At 46.5% G+C, this 27,557-nt stretch overlaps 1 protein-coding gene and 1 pseudogene across 3 annotated transcripts in view; one reads left to right on the top strand and one right to left on the bottom strand.

Annotated features, from left to right (window-relative positions):
- Positions 1-25,278, bottom strand: part of MTMR2 (myotubularin related protein 2) — a 62,118-nt gene extending 36,840 nt beyond the window's left edge. The window contains exons 1-2 of one of the 3 annotated variants that reach the window (XM_005012851.5): positions 25,094-25,278; positions 3,710-3,815 (exon numbers count right to left, since the gene is read on the bottom strand). In XM_005012851.5, coding sequence (XP_005012908.2) covers positions 3,710-3,815; positions 25,094-25,179 — 192 coding nt within the window. In that variant the 5' untranslated portion in view covers positions 25,180-25,278. Of the gene's footprint in view, positions 1-3,709; positions 3,816-9,501; positions 9,699-25,093 lie in introns of those variants that run through there. The other 2 variants (XM_038176422.2, XM_027467706.3) reach the window with 2 other exon arrangements.
- On the top strand, positions 10,032-15,762 carry LOC140001404 (ankyrin repeat domain-containing protein 13C-like; annotated as a pseudogene).
- Positions 25,279-27,557: the final 2,279 nt, after the last annotated feature.

Genomic DNA, 27,557 nt, shown 5'->3' with positions numbered 1-27,557 from the left:
AAAAGCACATTCCCTAAATCAATCCTAACCAGCTTCAGATTTGAGACCAGGCAGGGATGGGGCAGTAGGGGACTAGAACCCAAAAGCACTTTGGGCTTTTGAAGGGGGTGAGGGGTGGTATTTTAATTTATTTTATTTAAAATTCCAGCCAACTAAAGCAGCCAAAAGTTATTTAGAGTTAGTTTATGAAGTGAAAATTCTATAAATTGTAGTGTTGTATAAATTTAATCCTAGCTCCAGATACTGAAATGCTCAATACACATTAAAAAAAAATCATGAAAGTTATTATGAACCACTTTGGAAAAGGATTTAGGAAAAATACTGCACACACATTCAGTAGGAATCCCCAGTGGTTGTCTCATTTACCTCATTACCCACACGCACGCACACACACTGAGTGTTAATTGCACTCCAAAAGAAATCCGCAGGCACAGACCGCAAGAAATGATGTGGGTCCTTCCCATTCGTTCCCTCCCCGTGACGGACGCCTACTACCCTGCTAAAAACTCCCCACGGAAAGAAGAAAAAAAAAAAAAAAGAGTGCTAATTGTAGCTATCACAAAGTGTTTTTCCATCACCACAGAAATTTAGCTCCTAAATTTGAGTCGATGCGCACACAGAGGCAGAGAGCAAGCAGAGGTAGGAGTGATGATGGATCTATGCGGCGATTCATTCTAGCGGGGAAAATTGAAATACGCATCGGGAGCACAACCCCACGGGTGGCAGATCCACTCCCAAATCTTGAAATGCTTATTTTCAGCCTCTTAAAGCTCACTGATGCAACCCCTTCCTGCGAGAACGTCGGGGAGCCCAGGCACTTGTCTCCCGTATCACAGGGGTACCAGAAACGTGTTAGTTCCCACTGCAGTGCTTATTCTCTTACACTTTTCCTGGAGCATTGTGGAACAAACTTCTCATTCTTAGAAGAAATAAGGTGTTTAGCTCAAACCTCAGTAGGTATTAAGACTTGGGAGTTCTCCCTGTCTTGTGTCAACCCGAGTGCCACGAGATGCTCAGGTGTGCAAGGAACGGCCCGGTGTGCAGAGCACGTTCCTGCTGCTGTTTCAGGTAACACTGTGAACTTATCCACATTTTCAAAGGCAAAGCCACATCTCAGAAAGGTCAAAGAAAATTGGAAGAACAATCGGGACCTCAAAGAACTTCTCAGTGATCTGGCTTAAAAAAAATAATGAAGAAGTGTCACATGGCAGAGATGTTAACTGAGAGAAAATTGGATGAAGAATGATGAGCCCAGAGCGAGTACATCTGTTCTACTTGCTCTGAGAGCTGAAAGCCATCAGTTTTAGCTGATCAGCAGACAGAACAAACCTTCCATTCCTGAGCCTTCTCACTGAGGAGCTAGTGCTGGGCTGCAAGAACAAGCCCAGAACACACAAATACATCAGTGCTGGCTGTAATTGCCTTGAGGACAGGCTGTGGGACTGCAGCCACACTGGCGATACCAACACAAGGGGCTGCACAGATTTCCATCACACCCTCCCAGGCTTGTTTGCCAGCACCAGTCACTCTCAGCCATGAAGAACAACCTGGTTATTGCTGGAAATCCTGTAGGAGAGAGAAAGGCAACCTGTCCTAATAGAAACCAGGCTTTCCTCACCATACCCCACTACATGTAGGTGCACAGGAATCAATTTTCTGCAGCCAGCGTCGACGAGCTCTCACCCAAGCACAATCACAGGAACCAGCTTTGTGCTTGCACACGACAGCATCGCAGCCACTCGCACCACCTCTGCGGGAGCAGGCTTGAGGTGGAGCACAGCAGGAGATGCTGAATTCGGGCCCGACAGAGCTGATGCACATTACCAGCAGGAAGCATTCTGCCAGCGGAGGCATGTGCTCACACTTGGCTTGAAGCGGCTCTATTGTAGACAAATAATCCCCTGCTTTCACCATCCCTCCTTAAACGCTGTTGTAAAATGAAAGGGGAGCGGCATTTATTCCAGCCATGGCAGAAATTTAGGTTGCTTAATAATTAAAATAAATAAAATAAAATAAAATAAAAAGGCAGGCTGTGAAGAAATCATTCTGCAAATTACAGGAACCGGGGCACAGCAAGGAAGTAGTGGTTTTTAATAACCTCCAGCAAACAATTCATACGCATCTTCAGGCTGAAAAACGTGTCATGCAGCTAAGTGAACATTCCTCTGCTAACATCATTTTTGATTACCAGCGATTATGGGGGCCCTGTTGGAGGGGGAACCAGACAAATACATGGCAGGAGGAGTCCTTGCCCCAGAGGGCTCACATGTCATGCAGACAAGGTGACAAAAGGAGGGAAGGAGACACAAGACACATCTGGAGTCACAAGGAAAATGTGTTGAGCCACTTCAACCACCAGGAAGCAAAGACAGCCTTGAATGTAGAAGAACATTACTTGGTTCTCTATCTGTAAAGGTAATCCCCACACGCAACAAAAATTGCAAAAGAGCAGTCAAGTTGTGCACCGGGTTGTGCAAAATTAAGTGTAAAAAAAAAAAGTCAGTGTAAAATTGATGGCATTATATACACAGTTACAGCTGTAGCAGTGCTTGCAATCTATTTGTATTTTATTAATGAATCACTTAGCCTGAACTCTGTGTTTTCTGTATGTTGGGGAAACCGAACACTTCACAGGGGAAAAACTTCAGACCTATTACATGTAACTTTATCCAGACATGTTCTGAAGACTGTTTTTTTGGTATCCATGGGTAAAAGGTGCAAAAATAACACTTACACAAACTCCTGATTCATTTTCAAATCATAGCTTAATACTGGCTAATAAGACTCCTTTAAAAAGAAACATTTGCTTTCTTGCCAGTTATGAACAGGAAGACTTTCTGCTAATTATGAACTACTGAGACAACTCACCAAACAAAAAATTGTCATGGTTGTCAGAGGAAGGAATCAGTTTTGCGTTCAGAGTTTTTATGCAGTTGTGTTTGTACAGAGCTGTTCAACCACAGCTGAGAAATGCTACAAGTCGTTACCAGAAAGCCCTGACACCACCAGTTCTGTGCTCAGGGGACCTTTTTGCAAAGCTAAGGAAAATCATCAAACCCCTCGGTTTCCTAAGAGGAACGCACAGACAGTTTTCAAAACTTTTCTGACACTCAACTAAAGCTTTGGATGTGACATTAACAAATCACTAACAGACCTGGAAGAGCCTTGTTTGGAACTTTTAATGCAAGAGCAATTTATTGTAACAGAAGACTACTTTATCAGCTTGAAGATAACGATCTTTCTCTGAAAGATACTTCCAAGGACTCAGTGTTTACAAACAAGCAGGAGTTTTCAAAAAGAACATCTCATAGATATGCACACACACACACAAAAAGGAAAGAAAAGGATATGTAACTGGCTAGTTGAGGATCTTCACTTACTTAAAGCACTTAAAAGAAAAAGGAATTCCTTTGAAAATTCATCTCCAAATGTGGGCTGCAGAGACAGCTTTTTGAAGATTAAACAACTTTATAAAGAGGGAAATAATATGGTAGAGATTAAAGTTCAATTTCTATTTCACTTGTTTGACTTTGGGACCTTTCATGCCTTGGCTACATACAATTTGGCATTACCCCGAAAGCTGAAATCATTTCACTGTATCCAAACTCAGAGGAGCAAGAAAGAGCCAGTGAAGGAGGCCACTAGCTATATTTATATATACACACACACACGTATTTTCCTTTTCTTTGTTAAGACAAAGCACACGTACCCTTAAGTCTGGGGAAAAGTTGTCTGCTGAGGTAGAGACCGAGTCCGACGACACAGCAGAAACAGACTTGGTATGGACAGAGTGGTCCGAGTGAGAAGTGGAAGCACTGTAAAGAGAAACACCACAGAATTAAACTGTGCTCACCATTACTCAAAAGCTAACAGATAACGCCACTCACCTGCAGTCTATCAGGCAGTTTTCCCCAGTTTCCACCTTTCCCATTCTGTTATTTAGTCCCCAGCAGCAGTTTCAGAGAACCTGTTTTACCTTCCGTGGCTGCGTATTACCAAAGCACACGCGATTCACTACCAAATCCCAGCTCACAGCGAGCCAACACCATCACGATCGCAAACTTGATCAAATCCTCAATCACCGAAACCAAGGGCCTCAATTTCAGCCCTTCAGATGGGAGGAATTAGTGCGCTGCAACTGGATGAAAACAGACAGGATCCTGAACGCCCGCCAGCACAACTCCGACCACAGCTTTACAGCCGTGGACTAAATTCAGGATTAAAACTCTTTCCATCACACGTAGCTTTCCTCTTTCAGGTATAAGCACAACCCCAGGAGAATTAGGAAGACTCGCAGCATACCAGCACACCTCTGCCGCGATACAAAGCGCGACTTGCTAGAAAACAAAGCTGTAAAAACAGCCATCATCTTTTTCTATACTTTTTTTTTTTCTAGGCCAGCTGTAAGCAATTAAAATAAGCTTATTTTATGGCATTTTTATGCTGCAAGCTCTCCTAGAACCGTAATTGCTTGAAATTAGCATTTGATAATAACGCTTTTAAAACCCTACGTGACTGTAAAGAAAGCCCCTCTGTGGAACAACGTCCCCAACCCCAAAGACACAGCAAGGCAGCAATACCTGGAGCAATCAGTGCCCTTAGTGACCCCAGGAAGGTTTTACCTGGGTGTAAAGCCACCCTTAAGGAGCAGCTACTGAGCTGCAAACCCAGCCCTGGCAAAGGCAGGATATTCCCAGGAGCATTCCCCTTAGTAGTTGTATTAATTAGACATTTGACAGCCGTCAAACAGCTTTATCTGAGCTTCCAAAGGGCCTGGAGATCTGTTAATTGTCTGAAAATTGTTTTGCTGCTTAACTGCTGGTAAACAGGCACCGAAAGGCCAAAATGTTCCGGGTTTGTTTCTATTCTTCGAAGTTTGGCAAAGTATGACACGGGCGGCGTTAGAAACAGGAGGTGCTGTGCTAAAATTGGGCTCTTGCTGGGACTCACTCCTTTCCCTCCAGGATTAAAGAGCACTGGCAACTTTTTAATCCTATGAAACAGAAACTTAGAAATGGAAGTTTGGGGAACAGTAAAAAAATAAATAAATAAAATTAAAATAAATGATGCCGTTGTGCCAATTGAATAGCACGATTCCACTGAATGCATTTATTGTGCGCAGCTCATGAACTAATCGCGTGGCTTTCCAACTCGCTTAACCCTTCAGCTCACCAGCCACAAACAGCATCACCCCAGCACACAACGCCGCCGTGGCTGGCCCAGACAGAAAATAATCACACACCAACGTAATGGGAACCACATCAGCCAAGCCTGCTGTTCTCCCAGGCCCAAGGTCCTCTCGTGTACATGGAATTAGCTCGGGGTTTCGTGGGACAACCAAACCAACCTCCTCCTCCTCTCCCTGACCTGGGCAAGCATTGCAGGGACACGCGGCTCCCCTTGCCCCTCTCAGGGCAGCAATCGCTTGCTAAACATGAAGAAAGTCTTCTGCTGGGTAACAACGCTGGCTGGACTCACCACGTGGCTGTATAAATCTGAGGCAGCGCACAGGAGGAGGAGGGAATCCGTATCTGGAGATGATGAGGAAGGCTGAGAGCACTTCTGCTCGCAGCAGCCCGCAGGCATGCTAAATCAAGCTTAGCCCTAAACCACAGCGTTATGATGCTTCACTTAAACCAGCTCAGACCCCCTGGATGCGTGCCCTCGAACCTCGTTTCAGCCCGCTTTCCTCACATTCAGACCTCACCTTCCAAGCGCTCACCCTGGTGTTTGCAACTGTTTAACTAATTTGATTTTTTTAGGCACATTAAGAAAAAAAAAATCACACTTTTTTTTAGTCATTCCTCAAAGCAGCACTAATTTACTGCACAGCATCCCAGACGGAGAAGGCACTTAGTAAAACTCAGCAGATGCTGGAGGTGCCGCGGGCTCCGACACCTCTCCCTCGGCCCCCGCTGCGCCTTCTCCTCCCGCAGCTCCAGCCGGGGGAGCCAGAGCTTCGGCAGGAGCCTCCGCCAGCCCAGGCTTGTGTGCACTGAAATGTGTGTTTGAGGTGAGCAACACTTTCAAGACATTGAGCACAGGTGGAAATAACTCAGTGAGGGATGCACCAGCGCCTAACCCAGGTGCCTGGCTTCGTTTGCACCCTCAGAGTGACCACCGCCAAGTCACCGAGCAGTGAGGTGTTAATAAAAACATCTGCATCACGGATTTCATGTCCTTTAGTCACAGAAAATGAAGCTGGGAAGACCTTTCACCGGGAATATCAGTCTCTCCCTCTGCCCCCAAGCTAGGGCAAGCTACACCCAAGCAACCCCACGTTGTGTCTGGCCTGCTCCTAACTGCTCCCAGGGGAAAGCACTACCAAAATGATTAAAGTTTTTCTGCTTACACAACTTGTCTGCCCCCGTACAATCCCAGCCCTTACCTACTACACAAGCAGTGATTATCTAATCACAATAAACCAAAGATTTTTTTATGAAATTCCTGGTTAATTTTGCTTTGGCAGGCTGAGGGGCAAACTGCTCTGTGCAGGGGAAAAAAAAAAAAAAAAAAGAGAGAAAGAAAAGAGAACCATAATCCACAGCGTTCCTGAGCTGTGACAGCATTTTTTGTGTTTGTTGATCACGCCTGGTTTCAAGTGGGTTTTAATGAAGGAGATTTGCATTTTAGAAGGGATTTTTCAGAGGCTCCCAGCACCAGCATCCCTCCACCAGTGTCCCCATGCTCCAGCAGAAGCCACCAGTGGCGCCACCAGTGGCATCAGGGGCAGCTTTTGGGAAGCAGAGCCTGCGTGCACACGGACAGTCCCCTCGCACAGCTCCGTGTAGGTTGTGCAGGGGCTGCTCGTGTCTGTCCTCTTCAGCTGCTCACAGGAGGGAGCGGAGAACCGAACCGCTGCTGCCTCACCTCCTGCCACGTTCAGGCTCCAGATCCACCGCCTGGAGAGCTAATTAGCCTGATGGCACACAAGAAGTTGATTAGCTTCAGTGGTTTAGGCAATCCGGAGTTCGTCCCTGCTGCCAATATAAGAAGAAAGATCCCGCAGCCTGGGAGGCGTGTAAATAGCCACTGCCTCGGAACATCATTACGGTTTTAGGGCACAGCATTTGGGCTCCCCAAGTACTTTTGGCTCTTCCTACAGGAAGGGAACAGAGTGCAGACACTCCAGAACAGACCCATGAAGACCAAGGACCTCCAGGAGCACTGCTCTTCCCATGCTGCATGCCCAGGCAGCTCCACAGCACCCGTCCTGATGTCTGTGAGGTGCCAGAAGAGACCCTGCTGGGTTCAGGAGCACCGTCAGGGAAAGCACCTTGCTCCTGTCACTGCTCTTCCCACTCCTCCCCCAGCAGAAGCAGAAAACGGGGTTAGGATGCCATTAACGCTGACATACGTCTTTCATCTTAATAATTACTCTTATTTAAATGCATTTTTACGGCCAGATTTTGAGTGATAAATGAGCCCAAACGAGGGCTGCCAGCACAAGGGTCTCACACCGTGCAGCATTAGCCCCTGGGCTGGAGGGAACCCGTCCACACAATTCATGCGAGAAGTACAATGGAAAGCAAGCACAACTCTTGACGAAGTGCTCGTTGTTGTTATTAAGGACTACCCCACAACACGCCAGGTGGTTTTCCAACGTAACTCAACCCCAGACAGATGCCCTCTGGTGATTCCTGTTGAGGCAGCTGAAAGGTCTTGCTGGCTGCAGCAGCGCTGAGGGAACGCCAGCACGCTCAGCCTGAACTGTCAGCAACAACATACAGAAACTGCAAACAAATGTCTGAGACACGCAAACTTACGCTATGAAGGTGCAGGGGAAATATCTGGGGGGGAAGGCGGTGGTAAAGTCTTCGGTCGCTTCAAAAGCTGCCATCAAACAGCATCCGCCAGAGCCACCCGAGGCAACCTCCACCCCCCGACCCTTGTTCCGATTCAAATAATGTGGTGTAGACAAAGGCAAAGGACACGGAACATAAACTTGCTGCTGTTTGCTTTGCTAGCTGCTATTTAGGGAGTCTGAGGATGAAATTACTGCTTTCCTAGAGTACATAAGCAACAGTTTTCCAGAGAAGAAGAAAGCAAAGGCGGCAATTTGACCACATGAGGGTCCAGGAGCAACCCTGTGAATTCAGGCCCTAGGAGATCTCTAGGAAGAGCTCTTAGGAGGCTTGCCTCTTTCTGTTTGGCAAAAACATATATATATATATACACACCTTCCTAAAGATAAGTAACAATCCTATGCAGAAAGGGACTGAGTATCAACTCTCTGAAAAACTACTCACTGTTTATTTTTTCAGACTTTGAAAATAGATGGGAGTTTAACATCCTGAACTCTCAGGAAACCTGCTGAGACAGAAGGGAAAATAAGCCATCTCTGGAAAATAAGCCATTTTTATTTACAGCATATGCGTAGGGCTTTAGGACAATTTTATGTTGTTTTTTTTTTTCAACTGCTATCTGAAAATACTAACCTGGCTCCCTCTGATAAATAACAACCCAACTGCAGCCACAGATGATCAAGTCATCTCTCCAATGCCTTCTTTAGGAATATTCCTTCCTTGCCACTACAAGCAGCTGCTTCCTTGCCTGCAAAGGTGTGCCAATTACTCAGATGCTAATTGGCATCGGCTGCTCACACCATTTCTCCTCTATCAACCTGTGTGTTTTGTTTCAGTAGTCACAGGAGCGACATGGAGTTTGAGTTGCAAAGGTCATAAATGAGAAAAGCACCGCAGAGCGCAAATTTCCATTTCCTTTCTTCCTGTTTTTATGGAAGTTTCTCATTAGGCGCATTCCTAAAAATTAATCAAGGTGGAAACAGCAAATTAATGTCGACTGGTGGCAAATACAATTTCATTTGGAAGCTTCGGATGCCAAGGGAACAGGATCCAACAGGTTCGAATTGACAGCACCTGCAGCACCTGGGCACTTTTCTTAAGAGCAGAATTACGCAGAGGTACTGAGCACTCCCCGCTTGCTTCCCACACTCAAGCCAACAGCTCTCCCTCTTCGATACTTTCAAGGCTCCTGTTTCCTTCACAGAAGGGAAGAAAAATACCAAAAAACCTTTTGGGTCCTATGGGAGCAGCAGGAGACAAACCAGCGCTTGTTCCCCGTGAATATCACTTTGTCCTGGCTGGAGCTGCCTGGGGAACCCAGCTGCTGAGAGATCAGGCTCTCGGCTTCCAGCAGCTCCCTGTGGGGCTGAGCAAGGCGAGGAGGACCCCGCAGTCCTTATAGGTACTTGTGTTTATATGGGAAGTCCCCTGCACACGTAGCCCTACACATTCCTCTGCCCAACCTGCCACAGGCTCAGAGGTGGCAGAAAGCCTCACACAGACACGCTCTTGAAGGGAAGAAGAGAAGCGGGTGCCAGGCTCTCCCTGGCATCTAGTTCATATACTAAAATAACGTGCCCTCGCCGTTCACCAGAGCTGCCGATGGCAGAGCTGGCAACATAAAAAGAAGAGATTTCAGCAAACAAAGCGCCGCGCATGTGCGTGACGGACTGAAAATAGCCCCCGTGCCACTTGCCTGAACGGAAAGGATTCGCTCCTGTTGCCAAGCAAACGCGGGTCTCAGCCTGACTTCACGTTCCAGGGGAAGAAAATGTCATTTTGTAGAAGTTGGTCCTTTTAGGCAGCATCCCGAGCTGAATATAGAGTATGTCTTCTCCCATGAGCCAGAGGGAACATCCTATATTTTGACCGTGAGCACGCTTTTCTAGGAATGCAGATGCTGCTCTCAACAGTTACACAATGCACTACAGTGTCACGAGCACTGTTCATGCCCCATTAGTCATTCTTTTTATTTTTTTATTTTTTTTTTACTTACCAGAAAATCACAAAAGGCCTACAGTGTGCGTGGAGCGCTCGCTGAACAATAGGCTGATTGTTGAAAATATTTGCAGGATTCCAAGAATAGAAAGCCAACACCCAAAGACAAACCAATACGGGGCATGTAATTAATACCAGCAAGCAGCCCCACGTAGCACGCTGTCATGAGTCAAATGACCCAGAAGGTAAAAAAAGAGGAAGAACAGCAGCAGTGAGAGGCCTGAACCAATGTGTCCTGATGAGCACATGGAAGATGATCAGGAAATGATCTGCTTTCACATGAGGAACAAAAGGGGTGCTGGTTTCTGACAAGCTCCGGGCTGGTGTGGGATGATAGGAGGAAGGAAACAGAAAGCCAAAAAAATGTATTTTGTCAAGGAGTTCTTAGACTTCAGCTGGAACTGACATTTTGCCTCTGTTTCACCAGCTTCTCGGAGTCCAAAATTAGTTCCTATCTCCTGAAAGCAGGCTGATAATCCAACGCTTTTGTCTGATTCCAGTTCCTAATGGATGGGTGAGCAAGGCCAGCGACCCATCTCCAGGTGAGATGAGGGGAAAGCCAGGCCAGCTGCTGTGGCTCTGCCCTACTGCTCGTGTCAGAGAGGTTTGACACTTTCTGCAGGTGTTTCTGCGCATCTGGGGCTGTGCTTAAAAACTTTTGGGTGTCCAATCTCCAGGTCAGACCTTTGGGAATCCAAATCCAAGCATTTGCTGGTGGTAAGAGACCATCAGTGTCTCAGCTCTACCTGGGCAAGAGGCCATTTCCTGGGCTCATTTCATGCAGAGAAGCAGGAGACGTGGGTGGTGTTCTCATCTCCTCCAGCAGAGCAACCTCGGATTTACCACCGCACCTTGGCTACAGAGGGCTGGCAACACCCAACTTCCTCCTCGGGTACTTTGAATACAGACAAAAGTCATTATGGAAATCGTAAACGCTGTTCAAAACCACGTTTGCTGCTCACGGTATTTACCATACAAGCTTCCACCTCCGTCCTTCAAAGTATATGAAGCCAGAGTAAAACATGCAAGAAAAACAAAGATGGGGGTTTTGATGCAAATTTGACAATCCCATGCTGAATTGCAATAACCCAAAAGTTTGAGGGCAAGGAGAAACAGGAAACCAGAGAGCAACATATGACCTCATATAGCAAAGCATTATAAACAAAAATAAATACTTTGTTTATTTTAAAATCCTTGTTTTTTTGTTCTCTGTTTTGATTTAAAGGAACCTATTCATTTGATCAAGGAAAGAAATCAAAATACTACCTATCCTGGGAGGGACTCATCTGAAGACAGGAAGGAAATCGGGATAAATAGACAGGTACAACTTCTCTTTTATTGCTTGTATTCTGGTAATTCTTGTTTCTAGCTACATGCTGAGGCCCAGTTATGTGTGGTTTATCCAAACGTATGGGTACTTCCCCCAGTTCATGTGCTCTTTCAGTTTTTCCTTAGGTTCTTTTCTACGTCCCTGTTTAAAAAACACCTGGGTAAGAAAGTACCACGTGTTGTTAAATGTTCTCATTTTCTTTCAAACACGCACCATGCAACCCACTCACCCCAATAAACCAAACACCCACAGGAATTAAAAATACCAGCTATTTACTCATCAAAGACAGGAGCTGCTCCATACTGGGAATAATCAAATGAAGGAGGGAAGGATATATAAATACAGCCAGTCTGCAGAGTCATGTATCACCCAGCAAAACACCCTGCTATGCTTTCACAGACACCGTGCAGCTGCGTGCTCTGCCACGGACAGCTCAAAAAAGGATTTGGAACAGCAATGCTCTGTTGCAGCACAGTCCCTCCGCAAAGGTGGTCCCCAGAGGAGTTACAAAGCTAAAATACTATCAAGAGTCTGATAATTTGGTGGGTTTCTTTCCAGAAGTTCAAACCAAGGAGGTTTTCATAAACGTTGGGCTCTCCTTAAGCTGACAGAAGATACACGTGCTCAACAACTCTGAGGTTTGAGGTTCTTCAAAGCCCCCAGGTTCACCACTCACAGCTGGGTCCAGGTTTTCCAGGAACATAATCCCATTTATTACCTAAATACAACGCCCAGTTTCCAAAGTGCTCAGCAGCCATCGACTCCTCCTGTTATGGCCCAAGTTTGCCAAAGGGCTCCGCGCGCCCACCCCACTGGCCAGCTGTAGGTTGGGTACACGCTGAAAACAAAGGCACCTTACACTGAAGTGAGACATACACAAAGTTTACGAGCTCAGCTGAAGGTTTTCTGTTGTGAGAAACACTCCGTAGCCAATAACTTAGGCTCAGGCGAGGATCTCAGTGAAGTAGTAATTTATTCGCGATTGCAATGGCGGGCGCCCCACAAGCAGGAGAGAGCGCATCTACTAGTTCCAAAACACAGTTTATATACCTTTTGATGGCAGGACCCTCCCCTGTTTCCCCACTGAGTGGGTAATCCAGGTTCACAATCTATCTGATGCTTCACAAACAATGCATGGCCTTCGGTTGCCGGCCTGTTAAATTTCAAATTTCTTTTGACATTTTTACTGCTTGAAGTGGTAATGTTTCTTCACTTATCTGACTTGACTTGACACCGTGATTTTCACCTAATTGTCCTAAGGAGACTGGTTGTCTGCATTTTACTAGGTCGCCTGCTAACCTTTCTTATCACTGTAAGCATATCTCAGTACCACATTCCCTCCTTCTAAACAATGTAACTCTGCAAAAACAACATCTCTATTCCCACAATTCCCCCCTTTTCTTTTTTTATAAACTGTTGATTTTTGCAAAACCTTTCTCTAAGGTGCAATTTGATAGACTTCTTCTTCTTTGCTTTCTTTGCTTTCCATCTCCTCATTATCACCTTATCTGAGTAAGGTGGTAGCTCCATGGTCATTTGTTTCAATAGTGCGGTTTCAGTTAACCACTGTACTAGTCCTCTTACACAGGGGATAATGCAGCAACCAATGGCTGTCAAAACTCCTACAACTACGATCAAGGATGTAAATATGCCTACTTTTTCTGCCAATTCACTGGCAAGGGTGGTAAGCCCTTGCAATGCTCTTGTTACCGAGCCATCTGGGACACTATTGTTGGGTATAAGAGTGCAACAATGGTTGCTCAGTATTACACACACAAACACACCTCCTTCCTCTGCGAGCATCATATCTAATGCTATCCTGTTTTGCCAAGCCATTTTGCTGATGGCATCTAGTTGTTCAGCGATTCCTCTCATCGCATCCTTGGTATAATTGATGAATCTCTGCTGATTATAATAGAAATAATTAATCCAATCCACATTTTTATTGATTGTTACCCACCAGAACAGTGACTCAAACTGAAGTTGTCGCTGCAGGCTCTCATACACGCACTGGGGAGAAACCGAGATGAGTCCCCACTGTCTGCAAAAAGAAACCCAGAGACTAGCAGAGGTGTGCATCAGAGAGGTCTGCAGGCAAATCCCATCCAGGATGCCTGTATTGTTCCTTATGCAAGGTGGAAGCACGAGGTGGAGTCCAGAATTAGAAGTCGTTAGAAGAAAGTTATTAATTAGAAGCGCCGGCCAAGATGGCGGCGGCACCGGGCCGTTGAGAGCGGGGCCCCGGCGGGGCGGTGCCGGGCCTGAGGGGCGGTGCCGGCTGCGGGCTGGGCCTGAGGAGGAGGGAGCGGTTCCGAACGGCTGCCAACGGCTCCCCGCCGGCCGGCCGTGACCAGCGAGAAGCTGCGCTCGGTGCGCCGCGAGCACCGGCCCTGCAAGGCGGGCGGCGGGATGCTGGGGCCCGGCGATGAGGAGGCGGCCGCGGCGGCGCCCGGCGGGGGCAGGGGCCCCGCGCACTTCCCGGTGCACGAATCCGTCTTCAAGGGCGACGTGCGGCGTCTCTCGGCCCTCATCCGCACGCAGGACATCGGCCAGAAGGACAGCCACGGCAACGCTCCTCTGCATCTTGCTGTGATGTTGGGGCATAAAGAATGTGCCCACTGAGCCAATGAGCCCATAATGCTCCAGTAAATGTGGGGAATGCTCAGGGATGGAGCCCTCTTGCAGAAGCCATCAGCTACGGAGACAGACAAATGATTACAGCACTCCTAAGGAAGCTTAAACAGCAGTTCAGGGCAAGTGTTGAAGAAAAGCGACCTCGGTTATTAAAAGCCCTGAAAGAGCTAGGTGACTTCTATCTAGAGCTTCACTGGGATTTTCAAAGTTCGGTGCCTTTACTTTCCCGAATTCTGCCTTCTGATGCTTGTAAAATACACAAACAAGGTATAAATATCAGGCTGGACACAACTCTCATAGACTTTACAGACATGAAGTGCCAACTGTGGAGGAATGGTTAAGTGAGGCAGGACATGTGAATGTTGAGCAGTTGGGAGACAATGGGCTGGTGAAGCACCGTACTCAACTCACATGAGCCTGGGCACGTACGCAGCTGGCTGAGAGCCCATCAGGCTCAAGGACACGATGCCCTTGGGCCATCGGGAAAGTCCCTAAGGTGGGACAGGTAGCCAAAAGAAGGAGGACCAGACAGAAAAGCCCGGGAAGTGTTAGCCAATCCTGAGCTTAGTTTCTGCAATATGTATGAGTTGATTATGTTCAAACTAGATAAAAGGCGACTGAGCTATCCATTAAAGTTGAAGTTCACTGTTCACTCATATTGAGCGTCTGGGTTTTCCTTCCGTCGGCAACAGCCAACGAGGGAATTTAAGCTTCATTTTTAATGGTGATGCAGCACCCTCTGAATCTTTTGTAGTTTTAGACAATGAACAAAAAGTTTACCGGCGAATACATCACGAGGAATCGGAGATGGAAACAGAGGAAGAGGTTGACATTCTGATGAGCAGTGATATTTACTCAGCAACATTATCAACCAAATCAATTACCTTCACGCGTGCCCAAACAGGATGGCTTTTTCGAGAAGACAAAACAGAAAGAGTAGGAAACTTTTCGGCAGATTTCTACCTAGTTAATGGACTTGTATTAGAATTAAGAAAAAGAAGAGAACATCTCAGTGAAGAGGATATTCTTCGAAATAAAGCTATCATGGAGAGCCTGAGTAAAGGTGGCAACTTAATGGAACAAAATTTTGAGCCTGTCAGACGGCAGTCACTAACTCCACCATCACCCAACACAATTACATGGGAAGAGTACATATCTGCTGAAAATGGAAAGGCTCCTCATCTGGGTAGAGAGCTGGTCTGCAAAGAAAGCAAGAAGACCTTTAAAGCCACAATAGCTATGAGCCAGGAATTCTCCTTAGGAATTGAATCATTATTGAATGCTTTAGAAGTAATTGCACCCTTCAAGCACTTTAACAAACTTAGAGAATTTGTTCAAATGAAGCTTCCACCAGGCTTTCCTGTAAAATTAGATATTTCTGTATTTCCCACCATCACAGCCACTGTGACTTTTCAGGAGTTCCGTTACGATGAATTTGATGAATCCATCTTCACTATTCCTGATGATTACAAGGAGGACCCCAGCTGTTTCCCTGATCTCTAATTAAACTGGAAGGTTAATGGTGAATAACAATAACAATACCAGCGTACCACAGTGAGAGCAAATGGATGCAAACAGCCCACAGATGTAGATAAAGGAGTGGGTCATAAAGGAAGGGATAAACTTAATCCAGAATAAAAGGTAACGTGCATCAAATGACTGGTGTACCAATACTCACTCTAACGGGCATCTAATCTAGTTCCTGATTTACAGCAAGTCTCCTGCTGTGTTGTTCACACTTTTATACATCCAGTACTGCAAGCGTGGTAGTCTGACACCTCAATGACCCTGAGAATACTTAACAGTTGTGAGGACTATCATTCGTTTTTAAATTTTTTTACATTTCTTGGTGATACAAAAAGCACTCTTGGACCATTAGCATAAAAGTGGAAATGTCTTAGCTGGATATCAGTCCTTTAAAACATCCCACCATATTTTAAGATGACGGTATTACATTCTTTCAAGCTTTGTTTTTGAGAATTGTAAACTATGTATCGTTATTAAAAAAAAAAAAAAAAAAAAAAAAAAAAAACCAGGGGCGACCTTATCACTCTCTACAGATACCTTAAAGGAGGCTGTAGTGAGGTGGGGGTTGGCCTGTTCTCCCATGTGCCTGGTGACAGGACGAGGGGGAATGGGCTAAAGTTGCGCCAGGGGAGTTTTAGGTTAGATGTTAGGAAGAATTTCTTTACTGAAAGGGTTGTTAGGCACTGGAACGGGCTGCCCAGGGAGGTGGTGGAGTCACCATCCCTGGAAGTCTTCAAAAGACGTTTAGATGTAGAGCTCAGGGATATGGTTTAGTGGGGACTGTTAGTGTTAGGTTAGAGGCTGGACTCGATGATCTTGAGGTCTCTTCCAACCTAGAGATTCTGTTATATTAGAAGAAATGAAAAAAAAAAAAAAAAAGAAAAAAAAGATATCACCCCCATGGTGCTAGAAGCAGCAGTGGCCACCAGGAGCTGCACCCCAGCAGTGTCTGCAAGTGAAGGGCACAAGCCCTGAGCACGTCCACAAACAGCCCCATCCTATTCCTCTCACCCTGGCTTTCAGTGACCGTTCTGATAGCATCCCTAACCTTTGAGCAAAAAGGCTTGGGAAAAACTTTGTCAGAGGTGTAAGGGGTCATTTTCTATGTAGAAGTGGGATGACGATTCCTAGACTGAAGGACTCAGCCTAGATTTTCAAGAGAAGCCTACTCTGAAAGCCAACCTGGCTAAAATGGAAGCAGAAGATCCCCCATTTTTCATCTCTTTACCAGAGGTGTTCCACTTACAAATATTATTAATATTACTATGAGATGCTGATCGCTTTGTCCTCGTTAGAGGTATCCAACCACTGGTTAAACCAAGCTCTGCTCGGAGTCAAGTAGAGCTTGGTTTAGCCATCAGTGCCTCCAGCAGTGCCTCTCTGGTAGCGCAGGCTGCAGTCACTCCCCACTACCTCCAGCATCTGCAGGATTCTCCACAGCAGCAGGACAGCTCCTCCAGTCACACGTGCAACCAGCTCAGTGCAGAGTCAGCTGAAACAGCTGATGGGGTTGGTCCTGCCACCTACCTGCACAATCTTTCCCTTTGAGAAGGCCACCATCTTGCCACTGTGGTACCAACGAAAATCAACAACGGGATTTCCTAACAGAACAATAAAAATAAGCAGGAATGCTTTACTCTCAGGAGAGGCAGGAGGTATGGATGAGGCTGTGGTTCAGGAGTTCAGTAATTCAGATATCAGTGTCTTTTGGGCCAGGAAAATTAAAAAATAAAAATAAAAATAAATAACAAACCCAGTTTGCTCAGTAAACAAGCAATGTAATAAATAAATGTAGGACATGAACTCAGTCCATCAGTTAAATTTTTGTTCAAAAATTTGGTTTAGTTGTGACAGCAATTTCTCTCTTTGGCCAGATGTCTATACCTAATTTGTCGTATTTGTTATCTGTGTATGGTGCAACCACAGTTTTGTGCTGACAGCAGTACTAAGCTGTTATTCTATATGGAATGAGATACTTACAACTTTCTACACAGAAATGCAGTAGCCCAGCATGATAGCAAAGGCTTGGAGAAGTAAAGATGCAGGATGTGGCACAGAAGAGCACAAAGGATGCTAAGGGCTTGGCACGGAGACCCCATGGCTATAAACAACTCACCAATGGTCAGCTGAAGAAACGCAGACTAGGAGCTGGACAAAATTGGTTTTAGGGGTAACAGAGAACACAGAAAGAATATCTAGTATCTGTAAAACCAATCAGATATAGTAAAAAACAGAGGCAACATGGAATTGCAGACTGATGAAAGAAGAAATGTGTAAAGTTGTATTATCAAATATATTGAAATGGTCCCAGGTGGATCCTGCAGTAAGGAAAGCAGACACCACCACCAAGAACCTCTCACTCCTCACAGCAAAGGATACTGACAACTCTACGTAAGAGCCACCACCACCAGAACAAAACCTTCATCCATAAAAACCAGAGGAGCAAGAAAGGGGTGAGCCTAACTCCAGGAAAACGGGCAGAAACTAACATCTGCACGTATAATAGTTTTAACCAATTATTCTTTTCCTGTAGCAATTCAATCTGGACAAATAACGATTTGGCTTGCAGGATTTCAGTTACCCAAACAACAAATTCTTGTTAGATACAGTTGTGTTGCCTTTTTGCCCATGAACAAGATTTTGAGTGCAACACTGTGTGCTGGCACACACTCTTTCTATCACAGTAAATTAATCCAGATAAAACTGTTTATTCTAACCAGGTGTCACCTGTCTTCCCAGAATAAAGGAAAAAAAAATGCCATAAACTTGTGTTCTCTAACTAACAGCAGAAACATTATCACACACCCACACCTGATCCAAATCAAACACAAACCTTCAGGTGATCTAACATCAGTAATACTGCAGCCACGGCCAGAAGACTGCAGGATGACGAGATCTGTCAAGTGGGAGCAAAATGACTGGAAATATCACTTTGTAGGGGTTATGGACGAGAAAACTGCTAACGCTTTCCCTTCATCAAATGCATCAGGGCTTAGAAAACAATGGAAAAGAATTTATGGAGCAGACAGGCGGAAGAGAAGCAAGGCACAGAACTACCTTGAAATCACTGGAAAATTACTGAGTGAGAACATCGTCTGGCAAAAGAAACCACAGATGGTAGGAAAAGGAAAAACAGAGTTTGTTTTTGAAAAGTTCCACTGATTTTCTGTTGTTGTCTTTCACGGAATTTTTCTTCAATTATCTCCCAGTTACTGGGGCCATAAAACAGCCAGATGTTTTTTAGTTAAAAACAAAGACTTGGGGTAATTACTGTGAAAACATCTCTTCTGCAGTCTCCCATCGCGGGGTTATCCCCATCACCTCTACAAGCAAAGCACTTCATTACCTTCCCGGCGCCCTCTTCGTTACGCTGGAATGGGCTTCCCGTGGACAAATGACAAGATCACTTTTCTCACGTCCCCTTTTACAGCTACACCTTGTACATGGCACCTTATCAGCGTGACCTCTGGAAGACTTCTGACACACGCTTGCTGGTTTTCTCCCCCCCCTTCTGGTAACACAAGCTGTTTCGGGTATGGATTGGGTCTCTTTTTACATCACCCGATACCTCCAGCAGGAAAATACAGTAACAGCAAGGCAGGGCATCAGGAAAACATTCCTGAAAAAGAAGCTGCGGACTCCTGATTCTGCTGAGCCGCCCAAGAGGCATTATGACCTTCTCAAACACAGTCCTTGCCTTTGTACAAGAGCGATAAAAGAATTAGTAAAGAAGGAAAAGTGACCACTAAAGTGTCAGAAATAGGTAACAAAGCAGTTCAAGATCAGTGTTAAGTTATAGCAGGAGCACAATCACGTAACAGATAGGGGTTGTGTAATTTGGCATCACCAGGTCAGCTGAAGTCTTAACACTCGGGCTCTGCGATGGTGCCTGTGCTGCAAGCAGCCCGTGGTTAAGGAGCCGTGTGTAAGACTTAAAGCTGTCCAGCAAACAGGCTGTTAGTCAACACAACAGCACCAGCTCTCTTCAGAAAAGGCAGCGCCTGACGGGACCCAAGGGAGCCGTGTTCTGAGCCCAGCTTTGCTCCACACCAGCTGTCAGCTCTTGCCTCATCTCCCCACAGCAGTTTTTCATCTCATCCCCAGATCCTCTCGCTCTTCGCCCAGTATCTCAGCAAGGAGCCCCAGCGCTCTGCTCCACCAGCTTCGTGGAGTGACCCGCCAAGCGTTCGTAAAAATAGAGTGCTGGCTTCAGCATATTGCAATAGCTGGTCCCTGGCTTTTCAACATAGAAATGGCCTCTGAACAGCAATAGAACATTAATTATGACACAAGAAACAGGTGAACGTCAATTATTTTTTGTGATCTCAAATGGAAACATACTTAAAAAAACAAACGTGTGCACTTTTACTGTGCATTTAGAGCCTGGACAAAGGAATTTGCACGTGCCCAACAGGAAAACTAAGGCCGAAGGCCTCACATGCCAAGAGGCAGGAGCTAAAACACAGGTGCCAAAAACTGCTGCTAAAAACAATTCCTGTGTTCTTCAGAGGTAATAGTTTCTCTTCCCAAGTGCATTGAAAAAAAATAGCCACCCAAACAGACTTCAGATCCGTATTTTCATGATTTTCTGCCCCAAGTCTTCACATTCTAACAACAGATTCCCATTTAAGTTTTGGATGCCCCATCCCTGGAGGTGCTCAAGGCCAGGCTGGATGGGGCTTTGGGCAACCTGGGCTGGTGGGAGGTGTCCCTGCCCATGGCAGGGGGTGGAGCTGGGTGGGCTTTAAGGTCCCTTCCAGCCCAACCCATTCTGTTAATCCATGATTTTACGTATCATGAAGTCAAACTGTTCTTTATCTTCACAATATACAGTACTCGAAGAACCTCTCTCAGAACAGACCTTAGTTGCAAGTAAGTGTTATAAATTATCACTCTCTTATTAAAATTAACGATAATGAGCCTGCCTGGAGCTGCTAATTGGTTCTAGGCACAGTGTTAAGTTTCTCAGATACAGAAAATCAGTTCATTATCAACACTCAGCCAGCAATGTACTTGTCTTCAGCAGCAATAATGCTCGAGAAAACCTGCTCTGTACATACAAGAAATCAAATGCAAGAAATACTCTCAAACTCCAGGAAGAAAAAGACAGCTACTCACATTTCACCAAACACCAGAACTGGCAAAAATCTTCCTTTTCAGCCTCTAACTTCAATGACTCATCACAAAACAACTCAATCAGCAAATCTCACACATCTGGTAGCAATGTGGTGCTAGCGAGCCCTCCTCAGCCAACGGCTTACAGCCCCAGCTCCTTCCAGCATCCCTCTCATCTGCGGGGAAAGAATTCCTTCAACACAGCCTTAAATCAGAGCAGGTAGTGACAGGACCTTATTGGAGATGAACGGGGGAGTTCATACCTCATGGAGCTATTGCTTCAGCAGGCCTGGCTGCACTGATTTACACAGAGCTTATGCTTTCAGCATTATCCCTGCAAACATAAGGACAAGGAGCGTGATTATTTTCACATGCTGCAGCAGAAAGTGCACGGGATCCTCTGTAGCTGCATACCTCAGCGGATGATAATCACAGGCAGAGAAGTGGCAACAAGCAACCAGAAAGTGGTAACATCAAACACTGCTATCCTTGCGCTGGCAGGAAACATCTGCCCACTGCCTTATCTCATTTCATACCGAGGTTGAGGTATCACTGACATCTCCTGCAGCAGTTTCCTTCCAGTACAATCACCTCCACACGTTTGCACAGGCAGTACAAATTTACCTCCAGCGGGCCTAAGAGAAAGACTCTCAGCTGTTTTCTTTGACTGCTGTTCAGGCTGGGCTGCAATATGCTTTTCAGGGAACATTTTACAGGAACACGAGGAGATATGTTCATTCAGAGACCAAGGCACAGAATCACACGCTGCACAAGCAAAATACTCAATCCCCGTTAACGAAAAGTAAATGAGATATCTGAAGTTTGATGTCACCTTTTCCTTAAGGTCGCGTGCTTTGTTAAAGTCATACACAGCTATATCTGGCTTTTCCTTCACAAAAGGCAAGGTCACGGCGGAGTTTTGCTGGCTGTTACTTGGAATTCCAGAGGTCAGAGGGCCCACGTGCGGCTTCAAATTAAAAAGCAAAACCACAACTCCACCTAAAAATTCATTTCGAGGGAGGTCTTTCCAAAGAAGTCTCCTTACCTACCACAGGTGAAAGGTATTTCTCACTCACCCAGCATCCCCAGGCCATTTTAAAGATAAATAAGGAGTCCAAAGCACTGAGTAAAGCTTGCTCTTCTGCACATAGCCATGCTGCAGTTCAAAGACAACATTAGGATCAGTGTTTTACCCTGCTCCTTTCTGTCCCATGGGTTGTTCCTGGCCTGGATTGGCACCCAAGCACTCCTTACAAGCTGCTAGTTCCCTACCAGTGCAGCTCTCTAGGAGCAGCTGGCTCATGCTCACCTGTCTTCCACAAGAACAGGATCTGGGGGAAAGCCCATCCTAAATATTGTCCTTTGGAAACCACGGGGAGCTGCAGAACCCAGTGCCTTGCCACCCAAAGCTAGCACGAGGTGAGACAGCTTGGGCTTGAGAAGCAGAATAGCTCTATCAGCACAATTAAGAGGGCAGTTGGGTTAATTACCTGTGACCTGCTCATCTGGAACCAACTCAGTATTTCCACACGGAGCTTGGGGTTTTCTACAATGCACAAACAGCTATACTGTGGGCCTCACACACTTTTTCAAATATTTATAATTGGGACGGAAAGTAGATAACGTTTATTTGGTTATTCTCATATCTTACTCAAGGAGCACTGGTACTGCACATTACTTGGGTCTATTAAAACGTCAAAGCAACTTTTGCTGTCAAATACCATTATTATAATACTCCATTTTCACTATTGAAAGACAAATGAACATAATAATATATGTTTTTTTAAGGCATTTATTTATGTGAGCAACTTCACGTGTGAATAAACTCTATCAGACGTGCCTTGCTGAGGTGTTAGGTCGTAAATATCTCCAGAAATATGCAACTCACTTAGCTTCTGAGCTGGAACTGAAAGAATCCAAAGTATGTATTGCTGGATATATTTGATACTAGCACCTTTCCAAGTATGAGGAATCTTGCATAAAACAGGTCACCAAAACAAAACTCTCACTCTTCACACTGCTAGTTAACTGTGAATCTGGGATGAGTGCCTTTCTGCCCAGTTGTTGTTGTCGTTCCTTTTAAATAAAAGAGATTATAAAGCCTGATAACAACACCCTCATAATTCATTGTGCTCCCCACATCAACCCCAAAATGAACTTAATAAATAAATTAAGAAATAAATAAACACAATAACAAAGAGATGAAAATAAGTGTGTCCGTACAAATATGTTTTGACGTGTTAGCTTCAGAGAGATTGTTTTGGTGCATAAAATCAGACTGCACTGCAGATTTAATGAAAAAATAATTAAAAAAATAAAAATAAAAAGAGCAAGAGATAGATCATAGTCCAGTTCATATGAAAACTGATTATTTGTGTACAAGTATCACCAGATTTGTAGGGGGAGCTGGTAATAAATATTCTGAAGGTCCCCAGGCGTCTGTCATTACAAGAACTTCATTTTACGTCCATGTAATTTTGCTCTAATCTTAACCATTCCAACTAACCACTTCACAGAATACTCAAGACAAGCGCTTTTCAATCAGTAACAGCAAAGGAAAAAGATGTATTTCTGATACCCAGCTAGAGAAGAAGAAATATTTGGAACACATCAAAAATTTGGCTAGCTTTCTCCTACAAGTTAGATATTGGAGCAGAGACTTGAAATTCTGGAAGATTCTGGATAAGCTTTTTAATACCCCAAGAAATCCATTCAAGTGTAGGGCCTTTCAAGACTTGGAGGAGTGTCTTGTGCATGCTCAGTAGAGACAGATTTACCATCCTCATTTCCCAGCAATTCCCTCAGTGCAGGGCATGCTGCTGAGAGAGGCTCTTCCAAGAAAAGCTTTCCTTCCATGGCCTCGGGCCCCAGTGTCTCTTATGGTTACTGACCTTCAGATGGGTCCACACTGCCCAAACTGATGCAGAGGGAAAAAAAATGTATACTGGGGATGCGAGGAAAAGGTGAAAAGAGGCCTCAAGGCGTCTGGCAGGGCACAGGTAAACTGCACAAATAAACTGTTTGGGAGAACAGAACAATCTGATGAAGGAGGGCAAAATGAGGATGAGGAGTCATGAAGGACTCAAGGAAGAATCCCAGGAGAAAACTGGGTTGTGCCTTCCTGGGAGGCAATAAAGCTGAGCATGGGCCTGTGGGGCAACCTGGTGGAGAGGCCAACCCCACCATGGGCTGTAGGAACAGGGGCAGAGCCAGGAGATCCAGATCATCCCTTCTACTCAGCACTCACTGTAGTGTTTCTGGGCATCCTGCTTTTAAACCCCCAGTACAGAAAAGACACCGATGAACCAGAGGGAGCTCAGGAGAGGCCTCTGAGATGTGGGGGCTGGAGCACATGCCCTCTGAGGAGAGGCTGGGGGAGCTGGGCTTGTCCAGCCTGGAGCAGAGTGGACTTTGGATGGATCCATGAGCACCCCTAGAGCCTTCACAGAAGGTATTGAGGAGATGCACTGCCCAGAGAGGTTGTGTGGTCTCTGTCCTTGCAGGTTTCCAAGCCCAGGCTGGAAAAAAAGCCCTGAGCAGCCTGACCTGCCCCCAGTGCTGTCCCTGCTGGGACAGAGTGCTGAGGCACTCTGAGGTCCCATCCCTCGCCTGCCCCATGCTCCTACACCCTACAGCAAGATGTGCTTTTGAGTCACAGCACGGCTGGGGGTGGAAGGGACCTCTGGAGATCACCCAGTCCAACCCCTGCCGAGCAGGATCACCTAGAGCACGTTGTGCAGGATGGCATCCAGGCAGGTTTGGGATATCTCCAGAGGAGGAGACCCCACAGCCTCTCTGGGCAGCCTGTCCCAGCGCCCTGTCACCTCACAGTACAGAAGTGCCCCCTCATATCGAGCTGGAACCTCCTGGGCTTCTGTTTGTGCCCATTGCTTCTCATCCTGTCAGTGGGCACAGCTGAAAAGAGACCGGCCTAATCCTCTCAACACACTCCCCTCAGATATTTATCCACATTGATGAGGTCTCCCCTCAACTTCTACGATGAATTTCACCTGAAACGTAATTATCAAGTGTTTCCACGAGTCGTGAACTTCAGACCAATGTAATTCTTGTGCCTTCAATCCCAAATTCATGTAATACCAATAGAGAAAACTGCTTTTTTTGGGTATAAATACAGTACGTGGATGCTGTATTTGATGGCTGCTTTGCATACTTCTCATTTCCTCCCCGATAACCTGTGCAAGGCACGGGACGCCTCTTTCCAGTTTGTGTGACTGAAGGACCTCGGAAATCACCCAGAGAGAATTAAAAGGCCATTAAGACTGCAAATTAGAGCTGGAAGGGGACACGTCCCCGCGGATTTGTTGCTGAAGGCTCAGACCAAGGCCCAGCCTGGCACACAGCGAGCGCCCCTCGGGGTGCAGCACCAGGGATGCTCCTTGCACCCCTCCTGCCGCCCCAGCAGACCCCCACCTTTACTGCTCCCTCCCCAAACCCACCGAAGAAACATGGCTTTAATTAGCATGATTACACACTGACGGCGGGGGCACCTCTACCAAACCTTTACAATTCATTCCTAAATCGGCCGCATAGCGGCTGCCCCAGCGCCGTGCCCTGCATCCCTCCGAGCACCCTCTCCCCCCCACACCCCCAAATCCCAAATCCCACACCCCGCTACGACCCCGGGCGGGTATGGAGGGCAATGGGGGACGACCCTGCCCGTTACCTGGAGAGGGAATCGCCGCTGGGCGGCCTCCCCACGGCCGCCGGCCGCCCGGCGCCGAGGCTCTCGCAGCTGGAGCTCTCCTCCATGCCGGGCGGCGGGGCGGCCCTCAGCCCCGGGCGCAGGGAGCGGCCATGGCGGCCCGGCGTGCTGCGCGGGGAAGGGCGGGCTGAGGCGGGGCGGCTCTGCCTCGGCTCGGCCCCCGGCTGCCGCAGCCTGCCCTCACCCCTTGGGGGGATCGGCTGGTGGTGGCTGGGGGTGAAGGGGGAGGCTGGGGTTGTGTGTGGGGTGGCGGGGCAGCGAGGGAAGAGGGGTGGGCATGGGGGAGAGGGTGGGGGGCGGAATGGGCGAGGAGCCACCCGTGGTAGCCTGGCCAAATCCAGTCACTGTTCGCCCTTCCTTTCCCCTGGGCATTCACCCTCTGCATCTGGACACCAAAGTCATTCCTAGAGGCTTGTAGCCTCTGTCAGTGGCATTATTTCTGTTACACTAGCCTGCAGGAGGCACAGACCCCCCCCCCTCCCCCCATCCCCCCTTATGCCAAGCTCTGTTCACATACTAAAAAAGAATTGTGCTCCCAAAATCCTTAATCACCCTTATACAATGCTTAATCACTCAAGGATCCCATCTGAAGATGATGGCCTCCACCAGGCCCAAATTGCTCGGCTTCACAGGGTGCCGGTGTGGATCCGCTGTGCACACGTGGAGGAAGAAGTTGTCGGGCTGACAGCTTGAGTACAGATATCACGGGTTGTGCCCATTTCTTTGCCGTCAAAGATCGCTATCGAAACACAGGTAGTTCTGCAGGAAGGGCAACGTTCAGTTCCTTGAAGCAATCTGGCGAGCGAGAGAAGAGCTCTTTGCGTTATTTACAGACTGGGGAACTGCAGCTGACGCTCCCCTCTCGCACAGGGCGGGTGCTGAACACGCAGCTGTTTTGACAAAAATCCTACAAGGCAGACAAGAAACCAAAACACCGGGGACCTGTTAGTAGGCAGGTGGGTTTCCACTAAACCCCGCTCATCCATGCTGCCTGTTGGTAAAGCAAACACCCAATGCCATGAACATCACCCCAAATGGCCATCCACTTGAAACACAAACAGCCTGAACGCTCTGTGGCTGTCAATGGTTACTCAAACATCCCTTTGCTCTCCAAAGAGCGAGCTGGGTGATATATCTCTGCCTATTTCCCGTTCTGTTCCTGTCGCTGGGGTATAACTCCGGAGCACTTTGAGTCACTCACAGGCCGGTGAAGACGAGCAGGATGTTGGAGCAGCCCCGCCTGAGACAGCGCTAGGCTGCTGTGAAATTTCCTCCCTCGCTTTTCCTGCAGCGTCTTTCGGCTGCTGTTGAGCAAGCTTGATGTGGGATGGTTTTCAAGCTGGTTTAAACTTGAAAGCACGGCTTTGTTGAAGCAATTTTTCACTGTATTTTTTTTTAATTTCGAGTTCTAAAAAAAGTTTATAAATTGGCAAATGAGTTTGTCTAGCCTTTCTTTTTAGTGTAAAAAACTGAGCTCGTGTAAACTTTTCTAAAATGCAAACTGTTTTCTGCTTAGAAGTGAGATTTCTGTTTTTAAAATCAATTAAAATTAATTATGAGTGTTTTATCGCAGGGTTAAAATCAAAACAAGATGCTTTGACATTATCAAAATGATTAATGGACCTGTCCTGATTTTGTTCTTGCTGTAAAAATTTTTCAAACGTTGATTTTTTTCCCCCTAGTTTGAGGCGGGAAACCTTTTAGAAGTGCCATTTGTTAGCGGAAAATGTAAAACTGTTTTCCCCCACTCCTTTTTGCTTCAGCTTTCCGTCCCCACCTGCGTCTGGGCAAGCAGACTGCCAGAGCTGCGTTTTGTCGGAGAGGAGCTGGCAGGGGGTGCTGTAGCAGCGGTGGATGTGCAGCTGTGGGAAGCAGTCACACAGCTCCTGGAAACCTTCTCCCACTGCTGCAGTCTCTTCCCAGGCTCTTTCAGGACTGAGCCCCTGAAGGTGGTAAGCCTTAGGAGAGGCTGGTGCTGTAGAAGTAGTGTGGAGCTGTGCAGGGCTCCTTTTCAAGGCTTATCAGACTGATAGCCTCCTGGTGAGGTGCTATTACCCCTACTCCCACTGCCCGACATAGTTTGATAGTGGTGCAGTTTAAAAAAAAAAAGTCAAGTAGGAATAAAAACAATATATAAGCCCCCTTTGCTATGTGGAAGTATTAGAGTGCCTTCTTTTCTTCCTAATTTGCCATTGATGTGGCATCTCTAAGTAGTTTATTGATGAAGTGCTCTATTTGCTTTTCACTGCCCTGTTTTGTTCTTGGCCTTATCCCCAGGGCCTGTGAAGCCCTTTAGAAATTCCCACTGGTGCTTTGTAAATGAGAACAAAGCTAATCACCTCCTGGATCTCTCCTGCTGCTGAAAGAAACTACCAGTCTGCTCAGCGAGGCTTTTTGCTCAACAATACCACGTTTTCAGAGTCAG

This window comes from Anas platyrhynchos, chromosome 1, assembly GCF_047663525.1.
Source record: "Anas platyrhynchos isolate ZD024472 breed Pekin duck chromosome 1, IASCAAS_PekinDuck_T2T, whole genome shotgun sequence".
Taxonomy (NCBI): Eukaryota; Metazoa; Chordata; class Aves; order Anseriformes; family Anatidae; genus Anas; species Anas platyrhynchos.
This window is presented reverse-complemented; position numbering and strand designations above follow the sequence as displayed.